Raw genomic sequence first — 11,457 nt, 5'->3', positions numbered from 1 at the left:
GTCTAAATAAATTATAATGTTGACTCATATTGGTAAGCGCTTACCGGGTAAGCATTTGGATAAACGGCTCCTAAGTGTTGTTTCACAATCTGAAACAAAAAATATGAAACAAGATTGGTAAATTACTAAATTACTCGTTATCAAATTAAAAACCCTAAAACCTTACACAATCTCAACATACGAAACACACATAAAGGTAAAATACAGAGGCCCCAAAACTGGTACAACACAAAAACAAAAAAAATAGTAGTAAATAAATATAACACCAAAATTCATGGATTTACATCTCCAATGACCTGTTACAGCTTGATACAGATTCACATAGTAATAAGCTCATAATACACTTGATTATCCTCATATGTATAAATAATTTTAAAAACAAAACCCTAATAGAAATTAGAGGGTTCCAAAATTAATGGCAATCAGCTCTTTCTTGGAGTCTTGATTTCTAGCAACTCAGTACCACTTCCATCATATCTTTATGCTGGTTTTCAGCACCATTGGACCCAAATCTGGAACCTTTATGCTGGTTCAATCCCAGAAACTATATCACTCCCAAGACCAATAGATTCTCACTAAAAAAGACGGTCAAAGTCCAGTTTGTTTTCTTGCCTGAGAAACTATGATCTTGTGTAAGGTGGATATCTCTTGATCTCGTTCGCCTAGTTTTTTCTTCAGGGTTTCAATTTCTTTCAAGTAACCATCACAATGATCGCATTCGATGGTTTCTTTTGGTTCTGTCTTTAACTTCTTGGGCTGAGTTGGGATATCATCTTCAGCTGCCCTCTTTTTTGATGGTATTTGGACATTATCACTATCTTCGACCATCTTCCGAACATATATACTACCAGCTATACCGGAATCTAGTTTGAAGGAAATTAACTTCTGTGGACGCCCAGATGAATCCTGATAGGAGGGAATCGAGTACAAAAGTAAGTGAAAGATTAACGAATAGAAATAAAAATCCGAACCCTTTTCATGTTCTTGCATTATAATTTCAAATTTCAACACTAAAAGGCTGAAAAGCTGGCTGTTAACTAATAAACTAGCTGTTGTTGGCTGAGAAAGCAGTCACGTTTGGTAAAAACTAGCAGGTAAGCTTGATGACAATGTAAAATTACCCAAGTGCCCGTTTGATTTGCGGGCTTTGGAATTGGGACCATTCCAATCCGGGATTTTGGTTTGAAGTCAAGTCCAGAATTGAAATCCTCATATTTCAATGAAAACCCACAAACATGGGATTTAAAAATCTGTATTTCGCGGGATTTCATAAGGTTTGTTTGTAATAATATTCTAAAATATGTTCAAACACTCGTTTTGTAATCATGAATTAATAAAAAGGTAATTTAATTTATATTAATTGTTTATATGAAATATTTATAAAGATTCCATTCCGAATCCTACAAACCAAACCCAATAAAGATTCCAAATCCATCAAAAGCATTCCATCCAACTAAACGGGCCCTAGAAGAATAGGGTTTTGATGACTAAAAGGATTTTACGAGCAATTCAGAATTCCCATAATAATCTTATCTCTAGTCTCTGTATTAGGAGGTAATTATTTAAGGTGGTGAATAATTGCTTCAATGGAGTGAACGGTTTAATTTGTAGGAGTAAAAAAGTTAGAATAAGTGTAGCATACTTTAACTTGATCGCCTTCAAGTTTCTCAAACGCTTGATCAGCCTCTTGTTTGTTCTTGAAAACTGCAAAAGCCGAATACTTGTCTCCTCCAGCTTTCTTATTTGCCTGTAAGCAAATTGTTTGCAAAATCAGTCATAAGATGAGAAACAAAATACATGCACTAAATAAGTACTCCCTCCGTCCCAATAAGTGTCCATATATCTATTTTATTTTATTCCAACATAAGTGCCTACTTTCTGGTTCTACCCTTAAGAATGAGATGGAGAAACTCATTACTCTTTCTATTATTAAGGGTGCAATTGTCATTTAGTTAACTAGTGACAGGTTCAAATGAGAAAGCTAAATATCGTGAGAAGATAAAAAGGGAAGGTTCATATGTGAATTATTGAGAAAAATCCATTTGAAAATGCATACGTGATCCCATATGAATAATTTGAAACGGTTCACATATGCATCTTCAAATAGGTTTTTTCAATGATTCACATATGAACCTTCCCTTAAACTTCCCTTCTAACCTTCTCACGATATTTAGTCTTCTTATTTGAAACGACCCGTAGTTAACCAAAAAGGTGTAATATTTACACATTTCTAGAACTATGCGCCTTTTTCATTGTAAATATTACAAATAGCTACAAAATTTTTATGAATTGGTATTCAATACATACAAAGATTTAAAATCTTTATTGGCACACTTACGGTGACCGTCATAACAAGTCTTGCCGACATGTTCGAAATACCCTTTACTACCATAACATGTTTTCTATTTTAGATTTTAAAAATGATTTCTTTCAAAAATTTCAAGCATGAAGATTGACTAATTACCAAACAACGCAACTAGATAACAATCATAGAAATTTCCGAGTAACATATCTTTGTGACGGTCATGAAACCAAGGGTAAAAGAGGAATTAACTAACCTTCGATTCAATGGTGAAGTCTCCTGGAATAACTTCAAGTAATTTTTCTCCAGGGATGTTGATTGGTATGCGGTGGCAAAGTAACTTCATTGCCTCTGTTTCATGTACCTGTAGTTCCAAATAGATAAACAATCAAATGAACGAATTGGGCAAAGATAAAAATGGACATAGCAGCAAGTTCCAACTCACATCGTTCTGATTTGAGGGTAGAGTGTTATCAACTCCCCCTTCGATTTTGGCAAGAACAAGTTTCATTGCGGCACGTGCATCCTCCACACAATCATGCGGAGCACCTTCCTTCCGAAGTTCATATCCTAAAATCAACTGCAAAAAGTATATCAGTTAATATAGACATAAAACAGATTATATTGCTTTCATAAGTACAACGTAAAAGGTAGATGAAAGGGTAAATGCTAGAAACAGCATGTCAAACAAACAACATAAATTCATCAAAGAGAACACCATAAAAGTGCTATATCATCTATTCCCTCTATCCCCAAAATAAATGTCCACAATAAAATTAAGGCGCACAAATTTAGAAATGTGTGAATTTTAGTACTAAATGACAATTGCACTTAAGGGTAAAATCAGAAAGTAGACACTTAGCTAGTTACCAACACAAACTGGGTAAGCTTTTACCGGCTAAAAGTCACCACCCTCAGTTACCTAACCGGATAAGATTTTTGGTCATTAAAATAACATAACATAAGCATCTCATACCCTCTCAGCCTATACAGTTAAATGCGCACTATAGTGGTGGTACACAAAATAGCGGTGCATTATACCGGTACCGCATTTGAACCCAAATAGTGGCCACAATTACCGATTTGATGGTTTTTCTTTTGGGGGCTGTTTTGGACCTTTTTTGTTAAATTTAAACGGGTTCTATTTTGGGTGGGCTTCTGTTCTGTGTGGGCTATTTAGACTCTCAGTTGGCCTATTAACAAAAGCAACGGTTATTGATCCACGGTTCCACAGTTCAAAACTTTGGTCCTTGATTCCAAAGTCCAAAACATTCCATAGTCCTGTCCGATTCCTGCTAGATTCCACAGTCCTGTTCGATTGTGCTTTTAACAATTCCTTCTACTACTCATCTTCGATTGCTTCTACTTTTGAACACTAACATTTACTATCAGGTAACGGTTTCTGACATTCTGTTTCAGTCCCTAATTATTGGATTTTTGGACTTCAGAATTGGACGCCACTTTTCTGGATGGTTTCTGTTTCAGTCCCTAATGGTTTCTGACTTTGTCGTTTAACCATTTAAGTTTAGCTTGGTTATTACTTTTCTGTTTGTGCATTAAGTATTTATTTTTATAGGCATACGATACATTAAGTTAAACATACACACAGATATATACATACATATATATATATATTCATATTTATTTTATGAACCTAATTTTTGGGGTTCAAAATGTGGTGATTAGCAATTTAGCACAAACAGATAAGATTGTTGATAAAGACTCTCCAAACCAAATCGCTCGTTTGGTAAAATTGTTGACAAAGACCATCATCTCTTACTAGGTAAGCATCTTACCTGGTAAGAGACAATAAGTGTTCAGTTACCCAGTAAGAGTCGTTAAGTGTTTCATAAACAGCCTCTTACTTTTGAAAGTTGACACTTATTTTGGGACAAACTAAAATAAAAATGTGAACACTCATTTTGGGACGGAGGGAGTAAAATTTTAGCCACCAAAATGCAGCAAGCTTCCACATAGCAAAAAAATAATCCAAAGAGGGGAACATTTATTGAAGCTACGCATTTGAGACTTGCCTTACACAGATCATTCAGAGACGGTCTCCTGAAATTGGAGCCACTCCAATACTTGAAGACAAGAGAAGTGTCAATTATTCTTGAATGATCTACCTTGAGTGCTGCAAAAAAACGTAAATGGTATAAACGATAAATAGAGGATTAAAAAATAGCAAATAATGACTGAGATCCAAGTATCCAACTCTTACACGGCCAAATCTTGTGACTAAACTTATAGGTTACATACAAACTATATCTTAAATCAGAAAACATGGTTACCTTGTAGATCATTATTCAGACTATGCCCAACCAATATGGTTCCTCTTGCTAGCAACTTCATCATGGATTCCTATGGAAAACGAGTCAATTTCAGGGGGGGAAAGTGGACAATGCTCAAGTAAACGACCAAATAGTTTCATAGCTCAACCCCAGGATTTCACCTGTACATCTTCTAAAGAGCAAGTAACATTTTCCAAGTCTTTAGCAGCAACCCCAGTGATATTGGATCTATAATCAGCAACTGCTTTCTCGGGTTTAACGAGTTCATCAAGTTTGACCTACAAGGCTCTCGAATCAAATTGATCCCATCAACTTCAAGGTTTGCAGAAAGATGTGACCGCTATGTCAAAATAATCATACTAACTTAAAAAGGGTATCTGAAGTACCTGTAAATCACGGTCTACAACACAAACCCTAACCAAAGCATCAGTCCCGTCTTCACAGAGTACCATCTCACAATCAACAGCTACCATTGCATTAGATCTCATTGCCTTATTCTTTTTTCTATGCTTTGTGACCAACCACCCCTGCACCAATATTCAAAAGGTTATTTTGTTTTTTTATCTTCACTGCATGAGAGAAGATGATATAAACACGAATTTTTTATCTGTTTTTCTTCTTAAAAGAGTCTATTCTTGTATCCAGAAAAGCATTGAGACTAGGAGTTTGGTTCACAGCCTATTTTTAGAAGGAATGGAACCTGTCAAAGAAATTGGAATGAAATATTCAGGTCTGACAAAGTGTTTGGTTGGCAGAAATGGACTGTAATATGTCAAAAGCATTGGAATCTGTTTGTTTGGTTTACAGAGGAATTGGAATGAAATGATGAAAAATGACCAAAGTACCCGTTCTTTGAATTTTATTTTATTTTTCTTGAAGTATACATAAATAATAACTTATGAAAATTGGATTAATGGGGGGTAGTTTTATCATTTTAAGAAAATTGGTTGGAATGGAATGCAATTCCTTCCCCACTATGATGGAATCCATGGTCGGTGGAATGCATGGAGTTCAATTTCATTCCATGGGTAAATCAAACGTCCGAGGGAATTTGGTCAGCAGAATTGACCATTCTAATTCCATCAGATTCCATCGTAATCCTGCGAACCAAATGCCCACTAAAATCACTTACCTAAGTAATCAACTTCATTTAGAGAATAATTGCAAAATTGCCCAATCAATGGACAATGCATGAAGTGTTGGTCATGTAACTAAGTTAAAGACTAAAGGTTAAGTACGATGATAGGAGTAACGATTATGAGGACTCTTTTAGCTGCTACTAACTTACCATACGTGGCACAGAAACACCTAATAGATACATGACCCCTAGAACTAATTGCAACTCAAAGAGAACAAAATTTCTACATGCATTCAAATATCTAATAAATAGTGGGGAAGTCAAAAGGATATATGTTCACAAACCTCCTCGTGTGACGGAAATGAATAACTTAATGCGTATTGTGGATGACCAACGGTCTTGTAGACCAGCTCCTGCACTTGGCACACAAAAAAATAAGTATAAACTGATATTGCATCAACATAAATCAAGAAAATGGTGAATAACCTTTAAAAGCTATTGGCATTTATCGTCAAGAGAAACTTACTTAGCAATTAGAATATCAAGAATTTCAGAACTCAGTCTGTCTCTTTGCATGTGATTTATATGTTCCTAAGTGCATCTCTGAAACTTAGTTAGATTATTGCATGGGTTTTCCTACCGGTCATCTCGTATAGATATACACATGGTCTCATAATCATCATGTTCAGTACTGTATATGTTTTTCTTCACTTCTACACAGCTAATGAGCGATTAGTGACAATATTCATAATCTTTTTCCTTTATTTACCCACCAAAAGCCTTTGGTGAAACAAGGCATTACGAAGAAACGAAATCAGAGCATTCACAGACAAACACCATATGACTAATGTTGATTCTACAGTATTTATCATCAGAGTTCAAGCATTCCAGAACCTTCTAGATGTTAATAGCAACCTTAACAATCCAAAAACACAGTTTTCCTTCTTATGATGCATACCAGTATCAATGGAAGCTAAAAGAGCATTAATGCAGCATTCCATCAAATACAGGAGCATCATCCTCCTACTACGAAGGAATGAGTTTATTAACTATAAAACAATGCACATAAATCATAACAAACCTGTTCAGGGGACATTTTATCCGTTTTCTTCTCCATATGCTCCACACTATCATGTTTTTCTACCACTTTATCAAAAAACTGAAACAAAAGTCCTTCATTATCATCAGAATCTCCATGACATGTGGTTCATATAGACTTGAAATATAAGAAAATGTTCCACTGAGACCAGTTACCTTCAAATCCTCATCATTGCTAAATGTCTTCAGGAAAGCAATCAACGCTTCAGGGGTCCTTCTTGCTGGATCACTCAAGCTAATCCCAACCTTCTTGTCATAAACACTCAAGAAATCCTTCCAGCCTCCATTACTACCTTTCATTCCTCGCTTTTGTGCCAATTTCACAATGTCAACCAGAACCTAACAGTTTAAAGTCAAGGAAACCAATGAACATCAAATTCTTCAATCCACATTATAATAAGAATAACATATTCCGTCCAATTTGGTAATAAGATTGAAATTAGTCGATTGATAATTAAAAAAACTAAGAAACTGCAAACTTTTTGACTGAAATGCTTGGTTTTTCTAACTTACAAACAAACAAACAAATTCATACAAGTTTCCGTTCACCAAAAATTCGAAACTGGATCAGAAGTTAAGCAACAAAAACAGGAAAAATTACTGTTTAGAGATGAACAATATAAACTGCGAGTTATGACCATATCAGAAGCTTTAATTGTACAAAAATGGCTTAAGAACACAAACACCTACCTCTTTTGGGGATTTCTCGATCTTTTCCATTGAAAACGTTTTCGTCGGAATGTTTTTAGGGTATGCAAAATTTGAGGAGAAGAATCCTTAAGGGTTTATAAGTTTCTTGAGGGGATGAATGCCCTAGGGTTTATAGTAACGTTGATGGTGTCAACGGTTCTCTAATTTCTAGTATGGTCACAGCTTCCTTTGGGCTTTCTTTTGGGGTTATAAATGGGCCATAAAGCCCACCTTGAATGTAAGGCTCTTTACCTTTCAAGATAAATATCTATACTATACTACATTATAAAGATTTTGACAAAAACTTTTAAAACTTATTTTTTATGCATGAATTACTGTATATTGATGCATATTACTTAAAATTCAATATTACAAGTAAATTATGCATAAGTATAACCTATTAAAGCTCCATGTTTAAATTCGTATAACTAACTGCAGATAAACATAATCAAATAGAGGATAAACATTTCATTTTAAAATATAAAAAATCTAAAATATCATTAGAATAATTATCGAGTTCTAACAAAATAATTAATTATTATTTTTATTAGAAAATATTATTAAACCAAATATAAATTACTTCGTTATTGAACATAAATTAAATTATAATAAAAAATTGAATTAAAAAATTATACAAAAAATAAGATTTTAAATAGTTAATTTGATATTAATATCGAAATATTTTTGTCAAATTTTTATGATATCTTCAAATTTATATTTTATTCAAAAATAAAAACATCATCGGTTTTTTCAAAATCACATAAAATCATACTATAACATTGACTGAGATAAAGAATAAAATAAAATATTAAAATCAATATATATCTGGCGCGAGTATCCTTCTAGTAAGAATAAATACAAATTTGGTCTATGTAGTTTATTAAAAAATACATTTTTTGTCCCTGCAATTTTGAAATTATAAAATGGTCATCATGATTTGTAAAAATGTCTGGATTTGTAAACTTATCCGTTAAATAAAGCGCATTTGTCATTTTATTCTTTTACCCAATCAAAATCGATCTTATGATTTTGGTCTCTATGTTTTTTGATAAAATCGATAAAAGAACGAAAATACCCTTTGGTTAACGTAATTTTTTAACAACTGTTAAAGGTAGGGATCAAACGCAGATGTTTTTGCAAACCACGACGGCCATCTTGCAGTTTCAAAGCTACAGAGATCAAAAGTGTATCTTCAAAAAAAGGGACCGCAGCTTACTCTAAATGCAATAATTTTATAAAATAATATAATATTTTTTTATAATCTCGATCTTTAAATTTTTGTTACGTATTATATATGGAATACGAGCAAACATCTTTGGACCAATTACAAGAAACACAAGCTCGGTTACTTATCAGTAATGATTTCTTGATGTTAGATTGGTTTATCTGAGTCTTATTTACTAAATAATTATACGTTCAATTTTTTTTTATTTTCTCTGACCCTTTTCCCTCTTTGTTGAATATAAATATACGTTCAAGGAGTTGGTTTATTCATATAAATCAAGCCATTTTTAAAAGCTCAAAATCAAACAATCGTTCGTGTTCTCAAAATCTGATTTCTAGTTTTTTGATGATTTGCAGATATGATAAAAGTAAACAGAGGAACCGTAAAATAAATATTTAAAGAGGTTTACTGGAAACATAAGTTTTATAAATAAAAAAAAGTTAATGAAATATTTTTATTAAATTACATATTAAATTAAATGGTATACATTTTTATCCTGTCAGCAACATTTTTTAAGTAAAATTTCAATTAAAACGTATTTTATTCTTCATTGATTGTCACAAAACATTCATCCGCACAAATAATATGTGTGTGTTCTTTAAGGATAAAAATAAGGTTTGCATACATTCTACCACCTCGAAACCTTACTCTGTATGAGATTTATTAGGTTCGTTTGGTTTAATCTGTTTAAAACTTATGTTAACAATTTTTAAATTCATTACATAAATAACACATCTAACAGTATGTATTCGTACATCTGCTTCGTAAATCAAAGTTACAACATTAACAACTGTATCCAGTAATCAGATAAAATAAGATAACTAACTTGACAAATTGATGCGTTCTTGATGCTGGAGAATTGGATATAGCCATGTGATATACAATGTCCTTTGACAGAATTTTGTCCTCTTAACATATTGAATTTGTGGACGTCTATTCAAGTTTTTTAAAGAACCTGAATCTTACGAACGAAAGTTACGCTTTCACAGTGAAGGAGAAATGAAGAACAGAAAAAAAAAACCTGGAAATTTGTCATCATCTCAAAATCTGGCATTCATTAGGTTTATCTCTCACTCGTCAAAAAACTATCAAAACTGATGACATATTTTTTGGTTTGGTTTCCATGAGGGATAAGTCCCATCATAATGTTATCCAAAACGAGAAAAGAAATAGCAAGAAAAAAATCCTTCCAATCCCAACCCTACGTCGTAGGACCGCCTACATCAGTCCAACACTTGCAACGAAAGCATCCCAAGCTATAAACTTTGCAGATCCAAATTCTATAATAAGACAAGTATAATATGACACTAGAATAGCAATTTTTTCTATTTTATTCATTTCCTATGTTCGTTTATGTACAAATGGCGACAATCTTCATAATGATAAGAATTCCAGCAACAACCCATGTAAATGTTGCGTTTGATCTTTCATTTTTGCAACCAATTAAAGAAATTATGTAAAACACAGCCGTTACAGTTGTTCCGTCAACATAAAACCAACTCCCCACATTTTTTATAATCAAAGATAACTAGTAAACGATGAAGACATCCAAATGAGTTTAGAACAAATGTGGCAGTTGTTTCAAAACTAACGAGGCCCGTTGCTCCCACCTGTAGGTGGGTTTTCAGAAAAGTAGAGCGGTTGTTTTAATAAAAACCTCTTATTTGTGAAAAGTTTCGTGTGCAACATATTTACGAAAAGTGCCAATATGTACGTGAAAGAAGACCATGCATGCAACATTAAGAGTGGCAAGATGATTTTTCATATTGACCTTGTTACTCGTCTAACATACAGCTAACTCGTTCTAAAAGTTATCTACAACTAGAGATGGACATGAACTAGACCCATAAAAAACTAGTATGGTCCCAAATAATTGGACTGATTAAGGACCCGCAGTCTGGTTTCATCCAACCTGATGACGCCTGTTCTTGGACCGATTATTTTGTGAAAGATATATGAGGCCAATGATCAAGAAATATAGGGAAAAGAATATATTTCTAATATTATCAATTGTTTTACATCACATTTATTTATTTCACCATTTATGCATCTAATGAACACATTATAATTGACATTAAAATTGGGTAACAAATAGTAAACACCAAATATAATGTAGGGTTGAGTTACACTGAGAAAGATAGTTAAGGTGAAAATGTAATAAGTGATCTCCATCATTGGATGCACATTAGGATAAAAATGCACCTAGATGCACCTGATCAATCTCTGTATCAAGCGATTTATGGATGAGTTTGAGATTAAAGGTGATCAAGTGTGAAAATCTCTTCTTACATTTCTCAGCTTAACTCTCATTCTCAGACGATACTTCGTAATATAATATTAGTTGTGTACCCGCACAATGTGGCGGGAGCCATGAATTTTAACGATTTTGAAGTTTTACTAGTTTTATAAGATAAGATTTAACGATGATATATGTTACACTTGGTCTTTACATATTAATATAATTTGAATAAATAAAAGTTATGGTTCTAATTACAGATTATCAATGAAAAAAATTGTATGACAGTTTAAAATTCAATATATTTAAAATCCAACATATTTAAACGACTCCACAAATGTGTTCGCTTTACATCAAGAGCAAAGAACCAAGAAACTTGAGTTTTAAGATAAACACTCAAAATCAATAAAGAAAACTACAAATTTGACAGATCATAAGCCATGAAAAAACCAAAAAAAATGGGTTTTAGAATGAAATTTCAACTGCTTACCTTTTTTTTTGTCCAGAAACTCAGATTAAAGTTGAATTAATACATGT

The 11,457-nt window shown here is 33.1% G+C and overlaps 1 protein-coding gene across 1 annotated transcript; it reads right to left on the bottom strand.

Annotated features, from left to right (window-relative positions):
- Positions 1-255: 255 nt before the first annotated feature.
- LOC112513811 (small RNA degrading nuclease 1) lies at positions 256-7,571 on the bottom strand. The gene is made up of 12 exons (XM_025120177.1): positions 7,460-7,571; positions 6,926-7,108; positions 6,753-6,830; positions 6,016-6,084; positions 4,980-5,120; positions 4,755-4,871; positions 4,594-4,663; positions 4,336-4,436; positions 2,748-2,882; positions 2,559-2,666; positions 1,643-1,747; positions 256-906 (listed from the first exon to the last, which is right to left on the bottom strand). Exons 1-12 carry the CDS (start codon positions 7,487-7,489, stop codon positions 589-591), a joined length of 1,455 nt encoding a protein of 484 aa, XP_024975945.1. The 5' UTR covers positions 7,490-7,571; the 3' UTR covers positions 256-588.
- Positions 7,572-11,457: the final 3,886 nt, after the last annotated feature.

The sequence above is a fragment of the Cynara cardunculus genome, assembly GCF_001531365.2.
Source record: "Cynara cardunculus var. scolymus isolate 2C chromosome LG 5, CcrdV1, whole genome shotgun sequence".
In the NCBI taxonomy this organism is placed as follows: domain Eukaryota; kingdom Viridiplantae; phylum Streptophyta; class Magnoliopsida; order Asterales; family Asteraceae; genus Cynara; species Cynara cardunculus.
The sequence above is the reverse complement of the archived record's forward strand: the minus strand, read 5'-3'. Positions and strand labels throughout refer to the sequence as shown.

What these genes read in the sequence shown, in the direction of transcription:
- LOC112513811 (XM_025120177.1), bottom strand. Translation starts at nt 7,489, where the DNA reads ATGGAAAAGATCGAGAAATCCCCAAAAGAG. An exon ending in ACTTCACCATTGAATCGAAG is followed by an intron (nt 1,748 to 2,558) that starts GTTAGTTAATTC and finishes ATTTGCTTACAG; the next exon opens with GCAAATAAGAAAGCTGGAGG. An exon ending in TTGAAGGCGATCAAGTTAAA is followed by an intron (nt 907 to 1,642) that starts GTATGCTACACT and finishes CCCTCCTATCAG; the next exon opens with GATTCATCTGGGCGTCCACA.